This window comes from Monodon monoceros, unplaced genomic scaffold (genome assembly GCF_005190385.1).
Source record: "Monodon monoceros isolate NGI ecotype Baffin Bay Population unplaced genomic scaffold, NGI_Narwhal_1 Super_Scaffold_12, whole genome shotgun sequence".
In the NCBI taxonomy this organism is placed as follows: Eukaryota; Metazoa; Chordata; class Mammalia; order Artiodactyla; family Monodontidae; genus Monodon; species Monodon monoceros.
The window spans coordinates 159,680,400-159,702,949 of NW_021703768.1; the positions used below are offsets into that span (position 1 = coordinate 159,680,400).

Sequence of the window (22,550 nt, forward strand, 5' to 3'; positions counted from 1 at the left end):
CCCATCACCCATATCCACCTATCAACTGAATAATTATCACTCGAAAAATATCCAGCAGCCATCAACATAAATGTCCAGAAGCTATCAGTAAAAGGTTCGTACTGAAAGGGATTATTGGAACATCAAAGGGAATAAGGGCTAGCTTTAGGATTTAAAGGTTAATATAATCCCAATTTATGTGTGTAAGGCTCAACATCATGTCCCAAAGACCCTGTTCACATTGGATCTTATCTTAAAATATCTTCCCTTAGGAGTGTCATAATTTGGAAGGTACCTCTAACACTTTTCAGAAGTAGACACAAAGCATACATCTTGAACACGTAACAGACTGGCTGTACAGGGTTGTTAATTATAAGTCAGTTAAGTGTGGGAGGGCATTTATCAACAACTGTAATTTTGGTGCTCGCAATCCCCAACATGGCCGGCAGCCATCAATTAAATGGATCTGCCAATATGCTATAAAGGCTGACACGTTAAGACACTTTGCCCACTTGCTTTCTCACCTACCCCATTCGTTTCCAAGGGTGTGCGGCAGGAAGAGGGCTGGTTTGCCACGAGTTAGGGGAGGATTGTGCCCATGAGCACTAGGTGGCTTAAAAACCCCCTGAGGGGGTCTCATAAGGCCTCTGGGCATCCTTCCAGTTGGCGAGGGCGGGCGGCTGACGCTGTGTTCTGCCCAGTTTGGTGCTGACTCCCACCCACATCATCTTTCCACCCCTGGCTGCAAGCTTGAGGTGCAGGTTAGAAAAGTAAGGTGGGCACGGAACCCATGGGACGGAGTGGCCCCGCGGGACCCCCGCCCCCAATTACCGACCTGAATGGAGGGTCCAGGCAGGTTATAAGGGGACCACACCAGCCTTGGTCCTCAGCACGCTCCAGCTGGCTCTCGTTTCCAGCTCTTCTCGTCACCGAGTAGCCGGGGGGGTCCCAGTGGGGGGGACCCGCGTGGGTGAGGGGATCAGGAGGGTGGGCGGTGGGAGGGTGGTGGGTTGGGGGGGCGGGTCGCTTCAAACCCCGATTCACATGGAAAAACAACTCAAAAACCTTCAAAGCAACCGGGAGACGACCCCTCCCCCAGGCAGGAAGAGGCAGAAACTCAAAAACCAAGAAAGTGGGGGGCGGGGAGGGGTGCTCCAGGGGAGGAGGGGTTGGGGAAGGGTGAGGGGAAAAACTCAAAAGTGAGGTGATCTGGTTGGAGCACTAGGTAGGGAACTCAACAGTGTCAGACATCTCAACAATTCAGCAAGCCGCAGCTCTGAAGGGTGGGGTGGGGGGCTCTGCTGGGCATTTTGGGGTGGGAGAGGCTGCTGGGTGCTCCTCCGGACTCCAAAATGAGGATGTGGATGGGGAGGGGAGGGGAGAGGTGCCAGTTCTGCAGCCTCCACAGGGTTTACTTAAGCTTAGATTACACCTGTCAGGGGACGGGAAGGGGTCCGAGGCCTAATTCCAAAGCCCCTCCATTGATCCCCAGCCTGTGGCCCAGGGAGGGTGGGTACCGCCCCGCGGTCTGCCCTGTGCATCTTCCTTTCCCTCCCCCTTCTCCGCCACCCTGCCTCCCCACTCCCACCACCAGCTCCCTCCGCCATCGGGATAGCGTGCGAGGTCTGGAGGGACCTGGCTGGACCCCTGGCCCACGGGCTGACCAGCGGCCTTGGCAAGCTCTTGTCATTTTGAGCTGGACTTTTTTTTTTTTTTTTGGTACCCTCTCTCTCCCGATTTTTTTTGTTTTCCTGGCTCTAGCAGAAAATGGGATGATATCTTGCCAATTGACTGATTCCCCTTGTCCCCTCGCCGCGGCCGCCAGAGACACGGGGCTTTCCGAACGACAAGGTGTAATCTAATGTTCCCCTCACCCCCCAAAAACAGAGGAAACAGCAATGCAAAGGGTGTGAGGCAGGCAGCAGGCGAGGTGTCTAGAGCTCAGTGTTCCTGGAGAACGGCCCCGCCCCCTCCCACCCCGACCCGCCATGCCCAAACGGAGGAAAGCCTGCCTTCCCACCCCTGGAGCCCCCTCTCCCCTTGGGATGAGGGTGGGATGAGGAGAAGGGCTGGGTCTTGACCTGCCACTGCCTACCACCAGGGTCAAGTCAGGGGCTTTGGGGGTGAAGGGTGGGGTGGCATGCCAGGTGTGATCAGGAGCCGGGGAGGTCGCCAACATACCCCAGTGGTACTCTTTCTGGAGATACAGGAGGTGGCGGTGGGTGGGTTCCAGGCCCAATATCTGTATCTACTCTTGTTTGGGGGTGCCAGTAGGTAAGGGGAACACCTAGAGGTCACATCCACCAATTACACGGCTTGGGTGCCAGAGTTTTAATTTTAAAAACAATTTGCCCCACAGAATTCCATGCTATGAACTGATCTGAAGAGGCCTGGGGATGGGTTTCAGATAAAGGGTTCTGAAGAACACCTGGAAATTGGGGCAATCTGGATCCCCCTCTGGCATTTTATAGAGTCCCGATCTCTTAGCTCAGCACTGAGAACTGGCGTTAAATTATCCCCATCTGGCTTCTTCCAAGATCCTGAGAATATCCTAAGTCCCTTGAAGGTGGAAAGTTCTTTCCCATGTCTCTAGGTCGCTCCAAGTTCTCTCCGCATGTTCCTATGTCATCGGGTGGGTGGCACACCATTTAACCGGGTCCTGCACCATGGTTCAATAATGCTATGATGCTAGACCAAGTGGTAAAGACACCATCGTTAGCCACTAATTCACACCTTAAAGGCTGACAATTTTCAAGATTTTAAAGAATATTAACAGCCAGGGAGAATATAACCTGATCATCTTCCCACCCTGTCAAAGTCTGAGCTGCATCTTCCTTAGGAGAGTTCTGGGAGCAGAGCTCCCAGCTGCATTAAAAAAAACGGGCTTGGTTTTGACCTTGGTCCTTTGAATTTCAGAGATATACTTCAGGAGAACGGTAAAATCTGAATATTCCACCCCCTGGATCACCCAGGGTCAGCAGAAGCTGGAGATTATGAATTGAAGGAAGAGTTAGGTTGAGAGTGGGGATTCGGTGCAAAGAACTCCCAGGACTGGTTGCTCTGGTAACACTGTAAATGCTTGTAGCTTTCAGGCCAGAACATGCCAGGCGGCTCTTCTCTTCTGCTGGGCTGGTACTTATCTGCAAGCGTAGCCTAACATCCAAACTGTTCCTTTTTTTTTTGCCCCCTTCTGATAATCTGGCCACAGAACTTCCTGGGGGAGTGACAGGGAGTAAGATGAGAGATGTGGCTCTGGGGAGGCCACTGATCTCATGGGAATGGGGTTGGAGCCAGGAGAAAATGAGACCATGAGATGGGCTCAGAAATGCATTAGCAAAAAATGAGATCTGAGCAAATGAATTAACATCTGCCCTCCAATTCTTTTCAAAGCAGTTTCCCATAAGCCATCTTATTCAAACAGCGGATGTTTGAAATACATGATGGGGAAACTGAGGTCCCCAAAGGGAAGTGACTTGCCCAAGACCATTTATCTGAACTCGATTTCCCTGTTTCACAGCTTCACTTGTGATTTCTTATGTGCCACGCGCTACACAGGGCACAAGATGAGCATTAATTTGCTCGATGGAATCCTCCCAACTACCCTGTGAGCTAGGGAAATCAATGCTTCCTATTATTCAGATGAAGAAATAGGGACTCCGAGCGACCAAGTGACTAGCCCAAGGTCACACAGCCAGGGAGGGGCAGAGGCAGTACTTGAATCTAGGTCTCCCCAAGCAGCAAGTCTGTGCTCCCACCACCAGTCTATACTGCCCCAAAAGTCCAAGTGGTCTTCAGAGACCCTCAGCCACCTGTCAGTTTCAACTCACTGGGACCCAGCTTTAGTGAAGGGGCCGGGAGACCTCTGTCTTCCATCTTTTGGAGAGGTTCTGCCTGGCAGCTCTCACTCTGGATTCAAAAGAGACAGGAAAAATAAATCCCTTGTTATTGCATCTGAAGTCCTCTTGCCAACTTGCCCCTGAACTTAATAATTGGGAGTTTAGAGAAGGCAGGTGAGGGACAAGAGAGAGAAGAAGGTGACCCCAAACAGGCTGATCTCAGCCCTCCACTATCATCGGTGTTGGGTAGTAAGCTGGGGGCTAGTGGCTATAAATCTAAAGGGATATTTTATTGGGGGTTGTCTTTTATTTGGGGTTGGAATGGGGCTCTCAAGGGCTTGCCTTTCCTCAGGGAGGGAACAGAAGATGGGAGCGAACATCTCCAAAGGTTTCAAGAGTGAGAGAAACACACAGAGAAAGAGAGCCGAAAGAGAGAGAAAGGCAGAGGGAGAGCTGGGGAAGTGGGGGGTGGGGGGTGGGGGGGCTGTGCCCAAAGTTCCCCAGGGTTTTCTCCAGAATTCCACAGTTCTGATGCTCAGGTACTCAGAAAGTGACCGTGCTGTGTTGCTGGACAAAAGACGCCTGTGACTGGGCCCAGAGCCTGTGAGGTGGTGGGGGAAGCAGCCAACATCATCTGGGAGGCAGAGGCATAGCACTAAAGGGCAGAAAAGGGCAGAGTAACCGGCCAAGTAGTTCTTCCAAAGTCTGTCATGCTACATTTTCTGATGGGTGGATCCATATTGGTACCCAGCCAGGATGCAAAAAGTCATCACACCAGCTACCATGTTGAGCACTGCCTACGCAGTGCCAAGCATGCATCATTTCGGGAGGACGGTCCACTGAAAGGTGGCCATTTCTCATATTTGGACGTGTTGCTCCAATGAACAAGAACTCAAAATGCCGGCTACCCATTCAGCTGTGCTTCAAATGCCTGTTTTGGGGTTGTTTGGGAGGGTGGGAGGTGGTATCATGCTGAGGCAGAAGGATGGAAACATGACTGCTTAAGCTCCCTTCCAACATGGCTGCCCTGTGGGGCTGAGGCATCAGCTCTGGATAAAACAGAGCTGGCCAATTGGGCTGCTCTCCTCACACACCCCACCCAGGCTCTGACCTCCCACCATCTGTCTATGCCACCTCCCTTGTGCTCTTGAGCCCAGGCGGTCACTTTCTGCCCCAGCATCCCAGCTGTGAGACCCTTTCCGCCCTCCTGGATGGTAGTTGGGACAGGAACACTGGCTTTTAAATCACAATGTGTTTGGAGAACAACCACACAACAGCTCAGCCCAAGAAACCCAAACCAAAGAGCACGGAAACACAGGACAGAACCAAAGACGAAACGCTTTGGGGGAGGAGGGGGTTGGGTGAAGGGGATGGGAGGGGGGAAAAAGAAACGAACCAATCGGTTTTTCTCCCCCAAACGAAACAAAATCAAAACATTAATAATTAAATAAAAGGAAGGAAGAAAGAAAAAAACGAAGAAAACCAAAGGAGAAAAACGGAACGGAAGACGAGAAACACTCCAACAGAAGGCGTTGGGAATTCACCAAACCGAACCGACAACAGTGGCATGCAGAGAAGATTTTTACATTCTCCCAGCATGCATCAGGCCCAAGTTACCATGACGACGAGGAGTGCAAAAAACTTAGCAACAACATTACCAAAGGATGCATAGAGGCGACCACAATGCAAGCATCGCATGTGTGCGGCCGGCCCTAGGCCGGGCTGGGCGCGGCTGAGATTTTTGTGTCTTTCTGGGTTTTTGCTCTCACTTGGTGGTTTTTTGTTTTGTTTTGTTCACGTTGAGCTCATTATTCGTATTCGTCATTTTTTTTTTTTTAGTTCGTTTTTCTATTATTTTCTGTGTGCATGTCTGTGTGTGTCCGTGTGCCTGTCTGTGTGCGTTTCTTGCGTGTGTGTGTCACTTTCGGAATGTAAAAATGTGGGTAAAGAAAGTAAAAAAGAAAAAAACACACCAACCTTCTCGAAGCTCTGAGGGATGTAAAGGGGGTTTGATGCAGAACACAATGACATGGGGAGAAGAGAAAAAATAGGGGAGATACAGAGAGTAAAAAGAGGACTTCCCAAGGCTAAAAGCTGCAATAGTTTGTTGATTTTTTTTGTTTTCTTTAAACCAAAAAAAAAAAAATTAAAATTAAAAAATAAAAAGAACAGCAACGACCTTTTAGTCTTTCCTCCGTTCTTTCCTTGACATACAAGATCTACATTTGCCTTCCACGATTTTTTTTTAAATTCAATTTTGGAGCGTCTGAGACCCAGGCAAAGAATGGGAAGCTGGACGCCCCCAAAAGAAAGGACCCCACCTCTGGGATGGGGCGGGGGGTGCTGAGGACACAGAAGGCCCCCCTCCCTTGTCACACCCTGGGCTAGAGGCCCCACCCCCGCCCTGCCCCATGCCTGCTGCCCACACTGTCCTCCTTGAACTCTGCCAGACTTACAAACCCCCATCCCAGGTGTTTGCAGAGAAATACGCAGGTTAGACGAAGACCAGTCAGTTGGAGTCGTGGACGCGCTATAACTCACCAGAGGTGCCGTGGCATCGGATCGGATGTGTGCCCCCTGCCCGCCCCCGCCCCGGCGTCCCCGTCCCCTCCCGCCAGGCAGCCTCCTTCCTCCTCAGAGACGAGATGCAGAACCCAAGTGCAGCCAAGGTGCTGCTTCAGGGCTAGTTGGGGCCGTGCTTACTGGGGACCAAGGGGCTGAGGGTCTCCGGGTGAGGGAGGAGCCGCACGGCCTCCCAGGTGGAGAACGGCAGGGGTTTGGTGCGTCGAACGGGGGGAAACAGAGGCCTGAAGAAGGCTGGCATGGGTTCAAGTATACAGAGCCAATTGGGGCAGCCCGGGGGGATGAACGAGACCCTGTTTCCTGGCAGGCAGGAGCTGTTTCTACCACGAATCGGATCAGAAACAGCCAAGGGGATACAGGAGATGGAGGAGGAAACAAATTAAAATTTCTGAAAGGACCGAAGAGAACCGACCCGGGGATGAGACGGGGTCCACAGAGACATCTAGGAGCAGGGGCAGCCCCCCCCCAACCTGGCACCTTTGAGGGGACACCAAGGGGCCCAGAAGAAAGTTTGTGTAGCCGCTTCCCAGGCCCTCCTTGGGTGGGTGGGGGCATCAGGGCAAGGACCCCTGTGCTTCCAGGCGTGACTCAGTGGGAAACTGACAAGCCTCAGCCCAAGCCCCAGGATGTCTGCCTAAAGGATCCCTTCTCTGAGGGTGACTAGGACAGCACCAGGCTCTGGGACAGCTGAGGGTGTGGGGCTGGCAGGGGCAGCCTTGAAGACCCCTCCCCAACTCTTAGATTAGGGGGGCGGTGAAGCAGGGAGCTACGAGGCCACGAGTCTGGAGAAGCGAAGCGAGCACACAGCAAAGGGGAGGCACTGCACGACACACCACAGAAGCCGACTCGGATGGGCGGGCGGGCGGGGTGGGGCAGAGGCCTGCAGGCTCCCCCGGCCCTGTAGGCCCACGACTGACCCCTCCGGCCCTGCCCCATTCCCTCCTGCCGCCCCCCACCCCAAGTCCTGCAGCCCACGGGGCGGCCATCACAAGGCACGGGGGTGGGGGTGGGGGTTGAAGCTGCCCCCATTTTACAGGCGAGGAAACTGAGGTCCAGAGAGGGACACAGCCTCGCCCAAGGTCCCGCGGCCACAAGCGGGGCTGGGCCTGCCTGCTGGGGTCTGCAGGGGACAGGGGAGCCCGGAGGCTGTGAGCCCGAGGAGGGAGGGGGACGGGTGGGGCGGGTCCCTGCCTTCGACCTGGACACGGCGTTCCCTACCTCGCACGTAGAGATTGGCGGGTGAGGAGTAGCGCACGCCAGCGCTGTTGGTCGCCACACACTCGTATTTGCCCTGGTCGGTCTCCTCGCTGCTCTCAATCTGCAGGGCTCCTGTGGGTAAAGGGGACAAGGCCTGGCCCATTAGGGGAAACCTCGAGGTTGAGGTGGTGAGAGGGCTGTCCCAGAGTACTGTCTCTTAGTCGATCTGGGCCGGAGAGGCAGCTGAGTCAGCCTAGAAGCCCCCACTGGGTCAGGGCCTCCCTGCCTGCCTTTCCCCACCCCGATCCTGGCCCATCCTGGCCTGAACATACCGCCTGCCCCACAAACCCTCCACCCTCAGCCGGGACCTCGTAAACGACTGTCAAGTTGAGTGACAAAACTGGGGAGAATGTGTTTTCAGGAAAGCACCAAGTGATGTTCTCCAGGGAGGGTGGGGTGGAAAGCAGGCTGGCAGTCCCAACCCATAGCAGCCGTTCCAAAGACCCTGACACTCAAGGGGCCACCACAAATGATGTGCCAATTCAGGGAGCTGGTGATCGCCTGCTGGTTTCAACCAGTGCCTGTGTGTAAATGACCGTGGGTCTGGGTTCCTCAAGTATGTTTGGAATCACAGGCCTCAAGGCCCACGGTGTCCAGAAATGGAGACAGGGTTGTATATCTTCAAGGGTGTTTAAATGTCAGGACTGGGTTACCACTCCACAAAAGCAAAGGTTAAGAAGGCTGACAGTGATATACATCAAGTATGTTTGAAAGCAAAGGCCTGGACCCACGCTTTCTGTACCTGAAACTGAAGAGTGAGTTTCCCCAGAGATTTAAAGTCATCTAAGTCAGTCAGTCTGAATTCACAGATCTGTTTTAAAACCACGGGCCTGGATTCAGGATTCCGGATGCTCACAAGTAAATGAATTTTCTCAAGTGTGTTTGCAATCACAGACGGGGACCCAAGTCCACGGTGCTCATAGCTTAACGGGGAGAATTTTCAAAAGTGTTTGAAATCAAGTGTGAAGGAAAACCTCTAACCCGTGCAAATAAAGTTGAGGCTGAAATGCCCCCGGCGTGCTTGAAATTATAAACCTGGATCAAAAAATTTGTTGGTCATGAGTGAATAAGAATTTTAAAAAGAGGTCAATTTTCTCAAGCTTATTTAAAATCACAGGCCCAAATCAAAGGTCTTGGTGCCCACAAGTAAATGAAAATAGGGCAGATTTTCCTACAATATGTTTGAAATCACAGGCCCAGATGAAAGACTTCACCTCCCATGAGCATGTGAAAATGAATGAACCTTCTTAAGAATATTAAAAAGCACAGAGCCTTGATCACATACTACGGTGCTCATGACTAAATGAAAACGTGGCCAAGATTTCCCCAAAGATATCTGAAACCACAGGCCTGGGACAAATCTTCATTTTCACAAGTAAAATACATCTCTAAGTATGTTTGAAATCACGGGCCTTGATCAAATACTTGAGTGCCCATGAACAAATTAAAAATGAGGCAGAGGTTTCCACAGTTACGTTTGAAATCAAAGGCCTGGACCAAAGTCCTCCTTTTCATAAGTAAATAAAACTGCGTAAATATCTATAAGTACATTAGACTCACAGTCCTGGACCCTGTGACTGGTTGACTGGTAAATGAAGGTGAGGGAATACCTCCAAATGTGTTTCAATCACACATTGTTTTTGTTTGCTGTTGTTGTTGTTTTGTTTGCTGTTGTTGTTTTTCCCAATCACAGGTTTTGATCAGAGTCCCTGGCACCAGGAGTCCAAAAATCCAGTCCAAGGTCCCAAGCGGACCCCTCCTCCCAGCTTTGTTTGTGGGTGTCCCACGGAAGTGAGGGGAACCCACAGATCGGGAAGTTCTCTCTGGGGGCCGTGGATTAGGCTTCTGCCCCTTCATAACACTTCATACCAACCTCAAGGCTCCAGGGAAGCAGGCAGGCAGGTATTACTATGGAGGCCCAGAGAGGGCAGGGAGCCTGCTCAAGGTCACACAGCATTTCGTGGCAAAGTCAGGACTAGACATGGACCCTTCCCTAGGGCTCCCACCCAGGCCTGTTCTAGTCTATTCTCTAAGGGCAGCACCATGGGGCTGCCCGTGAGACTGCCCCTCTGCTCCCTCAAGCTGGACTCTCCACTCCTCCTGCCCCGCCACCCAAATCAAAGCTTCAGAGCTGGAAGGCCCCCTCTGCACGTCCATTGTACAGATGGGAATACCAAGGCTAGGGACGGATGAGGGCTGCATACAGAGCAGTGGTCAGAAGCCTGACTCCCAGCGCTCTGGGTGGGCATGGGAGACGCTGCCCCTTCCTGAGGACACAACCCCCTGACTGCGGCCAGGTGACCCAAAGGACCACCACGGCCACACTCAGCCCCCAGCCACAGATAGTGACATAGACACAGAGGCTGCACAGACACTGGGCGGGGTGGCGAGGGGAACACATGTGGAGGGGGCCTGGGGCAGCCCCCCGTGGAGCCTGGGGGGCTGGGCGGGCGGTGAGAGAGAGTGTGAGTGGGTGGGTGGGTGAGGAAAGAGCCTCTTACCTCGGATCGGAGTGCTTTCTGTAAGGGAAGCAGAGAGAGTCAGGTGAATGTCAGAAGGCAGTCCTGGCGGGGCCAGGGGGCCCCAGGGAGGCGGGGCTGGGCCACGAGCCAGGCCTGAACACTCTGTCCCCGGGGGCTGGGAGGGGGCGCTGAGGCAGCCCTGGGCCTACAAACCCTGCAGGCCTTGCTGAGGGAGAATCAGGAGGGCTTCCCATAGGAGGCAAGAATCTCCTGGGGAAGGAGGGGCTGAGTCTAGAAGCCCCTCTGGACTGGCCTGAGGGGCGTGGCCATGCCCCAGGGAGGTCCATGGCCTCGCCTGGCCCTGTGGGCTGCCTTTCTTCTGGGTCGAGGGAGGGAGGTCCACGACCTCCCCTCCTATTCCTTCTCAGGAGGGTCACGGAATGATGGGGGTCTCGGGAGTCTTGTTAGAGAAGGGAGAGAGGGGTTAGTGCCCCAGGGCTGGGCATTAATAAAGCAAAGGGAAGGCCAAGTAGGAGGGACAGGGGAGGGCAGTGAAAGGGGATGGAGGGCAGAGGGAGGGCCCTGCAGCCTCCTTAATGTCCAAAAGGAAAAGAGGAAGAGAACGATCTATGTGTCTATATGGGCGCTGGGGGCTGGGACACCTCAGGAGACCAGAAATGGTGGTGCCGGGCTAGAGTTTCCCACCCTCTGTTCATCTTCCCAGGGGAGATCTGGGCCCCCTCCCTCTCTGCTGAGGACCTGGGCACCCTAAGGCCAGGGCAGGGAAGCCGCCGAGGGTGAGAAAACACAGCTCTTTCTGTCTGGCCCAGGCCCGTTTTGCAGATGAACAAACTGAGGCCCACAAGGGGCCAAGGAACTGTCATGCCATGAGTCAGAAGCAGGGCTGAGCCTTGAACCCAGCTCTCCAGCCTCCCAGGCTGGGGCCCCTCTAGAACTTTAGGGGGGCCCTATATTATCTCTTACAAAATCCCCAACCTAATGGGGCCACTCCCCCTCTTCACGTGGAGGGAGGGGAGACAGGAGGAAGGAGGGGAATTTGCCTAAGGCTGCACCATGGAGAGCGAAAATCTGGGTCAGTGGGAATCTAGGTCAGCTCTGGCTCAGGCTGTTTTGCTACACTTGGACCTATCACCATAGTCCAAGTGATAGAAGCCAAAGGCCAAAGGACAGAACTTCCCAAGATGGCCAAATAGCCCACGGCCACTGTGTTGAGAGGAAAAGATACACCTCTTGGGTATTAAAGGTGGTTTTGCTTTCTACTCCGAGGAAGATGAGAAGTTACTATCACGGGCCAATATTAGTCATTCTTACCTTAGTAAGAATTAGCCCAGCAAGTTGGATTCAGGGGACTTAGGCTGGGCTGGGAAAAGAGGACGAGATACACCCAGTACTAGCCCAGCTGGAACATTCCTCCCTCTCCCTAGATCCAGCCCGCAAACTTCCGTAATTTCACATTTTCCAGCAGTGTCAAGGCCCAGAATGGGGCAGGGGGTGCCGTATGTGCGAAGCTCCACTAGCCCCTCGTGGTCTTGTCTTTTTTCCTCTTTTCCTTTTGGGCTCCTCTCTCTGCAGCCCCCGGATGCCCGGATGGGGAGGGCTGGGTGGTCAGGGGCAGGGGGGCGGGTGGGGGGAGACGTTAGTAAACATGCCACGTGGAGTGGGTCACAGTTACTGTCACAGTGGCCGTTAGTCTGAGGGGAGGGGACGGGAAGGGGGGACATGGTGGGGGGGGCGTTAGTTGTTGACGTGGTGAAGAAATTAAACTTACCAAAGGTTTCTGAACGTTTACAACGGAGGGACAAGAAAAGAGAACAGGAACATTAACGGGTGGTTATGCAGAAGCCTGTATCCTCGTGGGTGCGGGAGGGGAGGTCAGAATAATGATCAGATTGATTACAATTTTTTTTTTTTCCTTTGGCCGTGCTGTGTGGCTCGTGGGATCTTAGTTCCCCGACTGGGGATCGAACCCGCGCCTCCTGCAGTGGAAGCTCGGAGTCTTAACCACCAGACCACCAGGGAAGTCCCTTGATCATGATTTTTAAAGCAGCGGATGTTCACTGAGCACTTGCTATGTGCCAGGCAGCCTCTCAGGGGCCCCTCACGGAAACGCTAGGGAATAGGCACGGTTTAGGAGGACGCTGAGACCCAGGGGATGGGGCACCGAGGTCCACGCTCTTAGTCATTTCATTATATTGGGGCGACAATGGTGGAAACCAGCAGAGAAGCAACTGGATCCCGAAGGTTGCCATCGCTCCTCCAGCTGAACCCCCCAAGCTGCAAATACCCTCAGACGGGTCGGGACGGGGAAAGGCTACGTCTCTCCCCAGTGCGAGGTCCAGGTCTCTCCCGGGAAGAAATTCTGGGCTTAACATCTGCCCCTTTTCAGGGTTTGGGTCTTTGCTGAGGGAAGGAGAAAGCAGAGGATGGGCAGACAGGACTCCTCAGAGGACGGGACTGGGCAGTGAGTGGTGGGGGGGAGGGGCGCTGAGAATGATGGGGTGGCCTTCAGGCAGGGGTGGCTCCAGGGCGGGGCCCTCAGAGGAAAGGGAGAGAGAAAAGAGAGGGTGCACCAACACGTGTCCACGTGACTGAAACATGCGTAAGTGCCCGTGGGCACATTCCGACCACACACGTGTCCGCGCCCACAAGGACCAGCCTGAGACGTGCACACGGAAGGGACTGTCACGCGGATACACGTGTGACAGAGACACACGTGGACAAGCTCTGCTATGTGGGGTGGGGAGGCAACCCTGGGCTGATAGCACAGCCTGTGTGTGCCCACAGATGCGGAGCAGGTCAGGACACACAGGGAGCCCGGACACACACACGCGGACGTTCGTGAGGCAGTTAAGACAGCCGACACGAGGCACACACAGCCCCCCAGAGAGATGGACCCACAGACAGGGGCACAGAGGTGCTGTGCTAAGACACGATTGTGGAAGTGCCTGGCCCCAAGGTGGCCAAGGCCTTGTGCTCTGTCCAAGGCTCCCCTATCCCGGCCGGGGCCTGGACAAACAGGCTGGACTGCCTGTCCGTGCCCCATCACGTCCTTACTGCTCCAGTCTTGGAGACACTCTCTCCCTGCAGCCCTCTACGGCTCCCCAGTACCTTACCCATCTATGCCCACTATCTCCTCTGGAGACACCCACTGCTTCAGCACTGGAAATACTCTCTTGCCTTTGCCTTATGCTCCCCTCTACTCCTACCTGTCTGGACCCCATTATATCCTCACTGGACAAGTCTACTGCTTTAGCACAGAAGATACCCTCCCTCTGCCACCTTCCATGGCTCCCCATCACCTCTGCCTGTCTGTTCCCCCACTGTGTCCCCACTGTTGGGGCACTGTAGACACCCACCCTCCTCTGTGGGTTTCCATCACCCGCAACTACCTGTGCGTCATTAGGACCCCACTGCTTGGATACTGGAGACCCTCTGCCCCTGCGGCCTCTGCAGCTGCCCATCGTTGTACATATCGGGGTCCATTATATCTCCATGCAGGCACTGAAGAACTCTCCCCCTACCATCCGCCATAGCTCCCCATTACCCCTGCCCGTCTATATCCTATCACATCCCCACTGGTTCAGCTCTGAAGACACTTTCTCCCCCAATACCAATGCCCTCCGTGTCTGCACATCCGCTCTGCCTTTCTGTCCTCCATCAGTCCCCAGGGCTTGGGTCCTGGGATGCCGCCCTCCCCCTCCCACCCTCTGTGGCTGCCACATCCTCCTGGCCACCTGTGCTCACCTGACCGCAGCTGCTTGATCCGTCCATCGCTGGCACTGGGGTCCACGGGCAAGAAGTCCTTGAACCAGGTGATCTCGGGGTCAGGGTTGCCACTCGCAGCACAGAGCATGGTAGCTGTCCGTGTCCGCTCTACCACCTTCAGCTGGGGGCCCATGTCGATGTTGGGGAAACCAGGCGGCAGCTGGTCCTCTGAGGGTGGAGACGGGAAAAACAAAGCAGAGGCCCAGTTGTCACAAGTCCATGCCACCAGGGTGGGGCTCCGGGACGGGCCCTGGGTCCAGCCCCTGCCTGGCTGGGTGACCTCCTGTAGCCTGTTCCTTTCTCTGTCTGTGAGAAAGATCAGTCTCATGTCGGGGAACTGTTGGGAGAACATCGGGCTAGACCAGTACCTCTGTCCCGGGGCGATCCTGCCCCCAGGGGACACTGGGCCATGTCTGGGGACATCTGTGGTTGTCACTCCTGGCATTGAGTCGGTGGGCCCAGGGATACAGCGCCACCCCTCCCAGCGCCTAGGACGGCCCTGCAGAGGATGATCCAGCCCCGATGTCAGCAGCGCAGAGGCTACAAAACCCTTGGGTTACTTTACAGCAGCCAGAAGGAGCTTTTCGGAATGTAAATGGCACCACACCGCCCCCCCCCTGCCGGTGGCCCCCCCCCCCCACCCTCTGGAGGAACCCAGCCTTCTTGCTCGACACTGGCCCCCACCGGCCTCGGCTGTCCCGTCGCACGCCAGCCTCACACTTCTCGCTCTCTCCATCCAGCCACACCAGTCACCTTGGTCCCCAAAGTCATCACGCCCCCTCCTTCATCACCCCTTGGTCACCTCAGGCTAGCTCGTGGCCCCAAGTTATAAATCCTCCTGGGGACTTCCCTGGCGGTCCAGTGGTTAGGACTCCATGCTTCCACTGCAGGGAGCATGGGTTTGATCCCTGGTTGGGGAACTAAGATCCTGCATGCCGCAAAGCATGGCCAAAATAATAACAATAATCATAAAAAATTCTCCTGGACTCCAGAACATCCAAGCGTCAAACTCCATGGATCGTGATGTATCCACGTCTCCGCCACGTCCCTACCACCCCATGCAGGTCCTGGCACACAGCAGGTGTGCCTACTACTGAGCCCGTGCTCTAGAGCCTGCAAGCCACAACTACTGAAGCCCGTGTGCCACAACTACTGAAGCCCGTGTGCCACAACTACTGAGCCCATGTGCCACAACTACTGAGCCCGCGTGCCACAACTACTGAGCCCGCGTGCCACAACTACTGAAGCCCGTGTGCCTAGAGCCCGTGCTCCACAGCAAGAGGAGCCACCGCAATGAGAAGCCCGTGCACCTCAACGAGGAGTAGCCCCCGCTCGCCTCAACTAGAGAAAGCCCGCGCGGAGCAACAAAGACCCAACAGCCAAAGATAAATAAATTTAAAACAAAAATTTTAAAAACAAAAAGAGTGGATATACGTATTTGTATAACAGATACACCTTGCTGTACAGCTGATACTAATACAACACTGTAAGTCAATTATATCCCAATAAAAAATTTTTTTAAAAAAAGAAGAATGTGGTTCTGGCCTGAGGCGATGGGGTGGGTGGCCTTCGTTCATGTAATTTGCACATCGCACCATGGGCTCCATGGCCTGACTCAGCTGGAGTTGATGCCAGGGTGGGGTATGCAGCTCATCAGCCTCCCACCAGGTCCCACCCCCTCTTGCACCTTTGCCCTCCCCCTCCAGCACCTGGACTCCTGGATCCTTTTGCTCTCACCCCTAAAACCCCCAGCTCTGGTCTGGCCTGTCATCTCCAGTGGACAAAGGGTCCCCTGGGGTAGGGCAGGCTTCCTCAGCTAAAATTAAAACAGCCACTAGCCCCTTGTTATGGGCTGAAATGTGTACCTCCCCCCTCCTCCAATACATAGGTTGAGGCCCTAACCCTCGGGACCTCAGAATTAGATTGTATTTGGAGACAGAGTCTTTAGAAAGGTCATTAAGTCAAATGTGGTATTAGGGCGACCCTCATCCAACGCGACTGGTGTCCTCATAAGAAGAGGAGATTAAGAACACACAGAGTGGAGACCATGTAAAGACCCAGGAGAAGACGGCTGTCTCTGAGGCAAGGAGAGAGGCCTCAGAAGGAACCAACCCTGCCGACACCTTGATCTAGGACCTCCGGCCTCCAGACTGAAAAAAACATGTGATGTAAGCCGCCCAGACTGTGGTACTTTGTCAGAGCAGCCCTAGCAAACTAACACAGTCCCTGCCCCACCCCCGATGGACAAGTGACAAAAAAGTGATCGCACGCAGGGCTGATGCGACTGAGGAGAGACAGGCCTGCGAGTCCACAGCTGGCAGGAATGTTCGCTGGTACAGCGGGACCAGAAGGGGCGAGTTGGTACCATCCACCTGAGACCCCCCGAGCCCTCAGCTCAGCGGCTGGCTCCCCAGGCCCGTGCACTCAAGTAGGAAGGCAGAGGTATTCCTGAGGCACTGACAGTAACGGGAAAATGCTGGCGACAATGTAAACACCTGTCAACAGAGACCTGGGCCATCTACGGATGGGTCCCCAAAACAAGCAGAAGGAATCGCCTTACAGACAGATTCGTAACAAACTCCAAGATGCATTCCTAAGTGGACAGAGTTCAGTGTGAAAGACGTGTAGACCAAGGATCAAAAACTACAGCCCCTGGGACTTCCCGGGTGGCGCAGTGGTTAAGGATCCGCCTTCCAATGCAGGGGATGCGGGTTCGATCCCTGCTCGGGGAACTAAGATCCCACATGCTGCGGGGCAACTAAGCCTGCGTGCTGCAACTGAGCCTGTGCACTCTGGAGCCCGCACGCCGCGACAAGAGAGAAGCCCGTGCACCGCAATGAAAGATCCCACGCGCTGCAACTAAGACCCGGCGCAGCCAAATTAATTAATTAAAAGAAAACAGAAACAAAAAACTACAGCCCCTGGGCCAAACCTGGGGCCCCGCTTGTTTTTGTTGATAAAGTTTTATTGGTGCATGGCCACGTCCATTGGTTTCCTCATCATCTACATGGCTTTCCTGAACTGAGAAGTTGCAAGAGACGCTGTCTAGCCTGCAGAGTCAAAAATATTCACTCTGGTGTTTTATAGAAGAAGCCTGCTGCCCCTTGGTAAAGATAAAGCCGCTATTTGCGTAAAAAGGAAATAATAAATGTGTATTTGCTTACAAATGCCCAGGAGGGGCACCGGGCATGGGGGGTGTGTTGGGGGATGGACAGGGGGCTGGGAAGAGGTAGGCCAGAGGCCACCATGTGGGGAGGGAACAGAGACCCAGGTACATGGAAGGGGCAGGAGGCCAAGACGGGGTAAGGGAGAGCCTGGCCGGGGCACCATCACCTGTGTCCCCAGTTAAACAAGAGAGCTGTGGTTCCGGCCCAGGCAGGGGTCGCTTCGTAGAGGAAGACGGCCCCAGTCCCAAGTCCTGAGCACTATGTACCAGACCCTGTAAGGTAGCTTTCTGTGCCCACCTCTGAGATGGGATCTGTTTCACAGAGGGGGAAACTGAGGCTCAAACACATGCGTACCTGCCCGGGTCATACAGCCAGGACACAGCAAGGCTGGGATTTGAACCCAGGCCGGGCTAAGCCTGGAGGAAGCTGGGTGTGGCCGGCATCTGCAGAACCCCCAAGCCGGGCCTGGACCTGTGGGGTCGGATGGGGTGGCTGGATCCTGTCTGAGCTCGTTCCACACCCAGTTTGTTCTTCCCGGCCCGAGGCCTGGACCACCTCATGCATGGTTCTGATTGGCTACTGATGACGTCACCGGAGGTTCGGGCCAAGACAACTGGGCCTCAATTCTTGGTGTTCAAAGCTGGCCCAGGCGTGCTGGGGGCTGGGTCTGCTGGTGTCCCTCTGTGCACCCATTTCCTGTGTGTGTGTGTGTGTGTGTGTGCACGGGTGCACGAGTGTGCATGCGTGCTCACCCACGTATGCACCCGCACCCCACGCGTGTCCACACATGAGCACTTCCTGGGTGCGTGCAGCCCCGCGAGGGGCCCCCGTGAGTGCCTGTGGGCGGCAGCCAGCCAGGGTGGGGGAGGCCGCGGCCGCCTGATGTTACCGAGAGCTCCTAATTAAACAAAAATGTTCATCGAGTACCACATTGTGCCTGATTCCTCGGAGTTTAATTAAAACAGCAGCGCGGGAGGTGTGAGCAGGGTCCACAATCAGATGGCAGCGGAGGAAGGGAAGCTGGGGGTGCTGGGCCCGGCAGCCCAGACCTTCCCGCTCAGCCGCGGGGGGGTGGGGTGGGGGGGAGGGTGTCCCTGGGGATCGGGGCGCGGGGGGGGCGGCCCGAGGCGGGGGAGGCAGGGGGCACAGGCGTTCTGGGTCAAACGCTCTGGGCTGGGCGCCCAGCCCAAGCGCCACGTCTTTCTAGGCGGCCCGAGAACAGAGAGATGCCAAGGGTCTTGTTGGGGGAGGCGGAGAACGGAGATGTGTCTTTCCCAGACTGCCAGAGACTGTGCGGTTAATAGATTCACAGCGTGTCCTTTTAACTCTCTGAGCGCTTACAAAGAAGCCTGGCACAGTGGGGGGGGGGGGGGGGGGGGGGGGGGGGGGGCGGGCTGTTCCTGAGAAAGGTCAGGGCAAAAATATCTGCTGGGAAGAGGCGGGGCGGGCTGGGGCGGGTGGACTCCTCCCCTTCCCTCCTCCTCCCTCAATCCGCCAGCAGGATGGGCTCCAGGACACACACACAATGAAACTATGAGGCCTCTTGTTAAAAAATTACTAGGAATTTCCAGGCGGTAAGGGCAGAGCTTTCTGAGGGCGGTCGCACACCAGGGTCTGGGACCACGTGCCCCTGCGGCCAATGTGACGGCTCCTCCCAGAGCTGCAAGCTGACTGTGGCTCCAATGCCTGGGAGGACATGGGATGACTCCTAACCTGGGAGCCGCATGTGGGGGCCACCTGCCCCCAATGGCTGGCAGTGGCTTGTACTTTTTTTCTTTTTCGTTTTGGCCATGCCGCGCAGCATATGGGATCTTAGTTCCCTGACCAGGGATCCTGCATCCCCTGCAGTGGAAGCGCAAAGTCTTTAACCAATGGACCACCAGGGAAGTTCCAAGTGGCTTCTACTTAGAGATCAGACAGGGTCAGGGTGCCCCTGTAGGCGACAGGCAGAATCCACCTACCCACCCACCCACCTGACAGCTGCAGTATGGCTGGTGGCAGCTGTCTTGTCACAACCAGAATAACAACAATGACAGTAATAATAATATCAGATCGGTAGAATCAACCAAATGCTTGTTCCCCTCGTGGCACCATGCTGGTCCCCCACTTGTATCTGGTTCTGAAACAATCCCTTGTAGTGAACATCATTATTATCCCACTTTGGAGGTGAGGACACTGCAGCTCAGAGAGGTTCATTAACTTGCCCAAGGTCACAAAGCTACGGAGGGGCAGTGCCAGGATGCGAATTCAAGTTGCAGGCCCCTGGGTTAAAACCACCTTGCAAGGGAGAAGGCAGCAGGGAGCAGCTGGGGTCGGGGGCAGGCGGGTTTGTGGTGAGACTGTCTGAATGATACTGGTTTACAATAAGGGAGCCATTTCCTGGTCCCTAGCCCACCTGAATGAGGCCAGCAAGAAGCCCACAGGAAGGATCTGTGTGAATCTATGAGGAGGTGATATTTAGCTGTTTCTGCCTAGCCAGCCTTCTATTCCTCCTTTGTTTCTTTAAGGGAACCACCCCTTATTGACCCCATCTACTTGACTCCAAGGAAGACTCTGCCGATCAGAGTATTTGTTCCTCCAGACACAGTGACCAGCTCAGGGATGGTCATCTGAGCCAAGCTGGGCCAACGAACAGCAACAGTCCTGGGTCATTTAGTCCAGGGGGCCCTGGAGCCTGGGGCTAATGGGGGGAATCTCACTAAGGATACCATTGATAGGGAAGAAAACAAATCCAGAGGCAGAAGGTGAACTCTGAGAACATCATGTGAGCTCCTGGATCCAGCTGAACCTGAAGCTAGTCTACTCCACAGAGATTTTAATTACATGAACCAATGAATTCTCAGTTTGAGTTGGATCTGCCTCTTGTAATCAGAAGAGCACGATTAAGATGACAAATAGAGATGACTCTAGTCCCTTAACACTCTTCTTTTCGGCAAAGACTCAGTAAATTCCTACCAGAAGGCTCTGGGTCCCAGTTGTATTACAGGCTAAAAAAAGGAGATCAAGGTCCCCCCCAAAGAGAAAATCCAAAGCAAGACTTTCATGAATCCCTTTGGTATTTGTCCCCAAAGTCCAGGCCCCAGGTCCTCCCCGACCCACCCCGGGGAACCCAATACCTCGGAGGACAGTGAGCTTGGCATGGACGGTGATCTCCCCGACTGAGTTCTGGGCCACACACTCGTACACATTCTCATCCCGGGGTGTCCGGAGTGGCTGGATCCTCAGCACGGCCCCTGCACTCCCGTCAAACTCGATCGTCTGCCATGGGTAGGGGACAAAGGTCAGGGTGAGGCTGGGGTCCCAGGCGTGAACAGGAGAGGAGCTGGGGGCTGTACACACATGTGTGTATACATCCATGTAAAGATGCTGGAGGCAGAAAACGGTCTGTACAAAGGGTATTGTGCATAAGTGGGTGTGTGACACATGCACGTAAGTCTGGTGACAGGCATGTGACAGGCATGTGAAGGCATGCTGGATGTGGAAATGTGTGTGTCTGACCACATACTTGTGCACAGAGTTGTGAGTTCCCTTCTGTGTGCAGTGGTGAGATAAGATTCAGAGAGGGCAGGGAGTTGCTTGAGGCCACACAGCACAAAGGTGGCAGAACAAGCGAGCCTGAAGGGCGCTCATGGGGCACATGGTGGGGGGTGCACGTGGCAGAGAGTGCGTGGGAGAAGAGAAGGGACCTGTCTGGAGAGGGTGCCTGCCCTGACTGCCCGTGCTCCATCTGGGGAACGCTTCTGGGACGGCTTCTGTGGCTGAGCAGCCGTGGCCCCGTCCAGGGGTGGGGCTGGCCCTCAGCTGTCTCCCCTCCCCTCACCCCCCTCCCCCTGACTCACCTCAAAGCGCTGCGAATTGACCTTCTTGCCCTTCTTGTTCCAGGTCACGCGTGGCTTGGGATCTCCAGTGGCCTGACACACAAAGGAGGCCACGCCCCCTGACACGCCAATCTGGTCCTTGGGTTCTTTGATGAACCTGGGGGGCTCTGGGGAGAGAGCAGGAAGCGGGGGGGCTCTGGTGGGCCAGGGCACGTGACAAGGACCCTATGGGGCCAGGTAAACATGCCCTCCATCCTCCGTCCGGACACAGAGATACCATGTGGGCCCAATAGGAGGGCTGGAGAGAAGAAGAAATGATACCACTGCCCACTGTGGGCACCCCGGGCCCTGCCCAGCACCTCCACCCCCCCACCCGGATACAACTGCCACACATACTCACACGAGGACACACCTCACGTAGGCACACCTGCTCAGACCCAGTGCCACAGGAGAAGGTGAGAGGGGATACCCCTGAGACTTTGGGGTCCCTAAATTCAGCCCCTGAAGGCCCTCAGTAGTGACCAGCCAAACTATGGAGGGTCCTTGATCTTAAAAAGACTTGGGAGGAGAGGACTTGGTCTAACCAATCCCTGATAGGACATGCGGGGAGACTGAGGCATCAAGCAGGGAAGCAGAGGGGTGACCAAGGGACCTGAGGTCAGAGCCAGACCAGAGATCGAACCCAGGGCTCCAGCCTCTTCATCTGTGGGAGGTGTCCAAACACAAGGAGTCAGAGCTGGAGGCCAGAGCTGAAAATGGGGGATCGGATGCTGCCAACCACTACAGCAAGTGCTTATTGAGCGCCTACCGTATGCGGATGGTGTACACTCAGCAACATCACATCCTTCTGACAGTGCTGGGGGGCAGAGCCACCGTGATCCTCATTTCACACTCGAGAAAACCAAGGCACAGACCAGGCAAGGCACTTGCTTCGACACAGCCAGCCAGTGGCTGAGCGGGGATTTGAACCGGGCTGGTCCTGTGCCCCCATCCTTTGCCCCTCATGATGATCTGATGTGCTAAGTCTCCCCAGGAAAGTCTCAAGTGGGAGCTACTATGTCTTTGATGCCTACACAGCCTCAACTCTGCACCTGGAACAGGCTACGGTACCTGAGAGTTCAATTGTCCTCTTTTTTTATTGACTTTTCACAGTAACCTCTGAATCGCCCAAAGGGATACTGGATTTCCATCCACAGTAATATGCTACAATGTATCCCATAAAATGAATTCAGTTACTTCTGAGAGTTTTACCGACAGACCCAAGGGCTGCAACATACTTACAAGGTCCTGAGGGAAACAACCTACATATCCAAGGAAACAACAAAAGGGGATGATTAAATGAACACTGGGCCACCCACTAAGTGGAATACTATGCAGCTGTAAAAAGGGACAAGAATGCTTTTGTAACGAACTTCTAGGACAGGAACAGCAAGATACACTATGAAGTGGACAAAAAGTGAGGGGTAAAAAGTATAGTAAATGCTCCTGTTTGTGTGATGAGAAAAATGAGAATGGGCAAAGTGTGTGTGTGTGTGTGTGTGTGTGTGTGTGTGTGTGCGCGCGCGCGCGTGCGCACGCACAGAAACAACAGCTGCCTCTGGGAGGAGAAAGCAGGTGGCTGGACACAGGGGAAAGAAGGCTTCATACCCTGGTAACTTTTTT

At 54.7% G+C, this 22,550-nt stretch overlaps 1 protein-coding gene across 8 annotated transcripts in view; it reads right to left on the reverse strand.

The window, feature by feature from the left end:
* PTPRS (protein tyrosine phosphatase receptor type S) overlaps nucleotides 1–22,550 on the reverse strand; it is a 161,244-nt gene that overhangs the window by 36,516 nt on the left and 102,178 nt on the right. For all 8 annotated transcript variants that reach the window (XM_029216688.1, XM_029216691.1, XM_029216690.1 and 5 more), the window contains 4 exons: nucleotides 20,910–21,055; nucleotides 20,187–20,328; nucleotides 13,883–14,071; nucleotides 7,617–7,727 (listed from right to left, as the gene is read on the reverse strand). In XM_029216688.1, coding sequence (XP_029072521.1) covers nucleotides 7,617–7,727; nucleotides 13,883–14,071; nucleotides 20,187–20,328; nucleotides 20,910–21,055 — 588 coding nt within the window. The remainder of the gene's footprint in view (nucleotides 1–7,616; nucleotides 7,728–13,882; nucleotides 14,072–20,186; nucleotides 20,329–20,909; nucleotides 21,056–22,550) is intronic.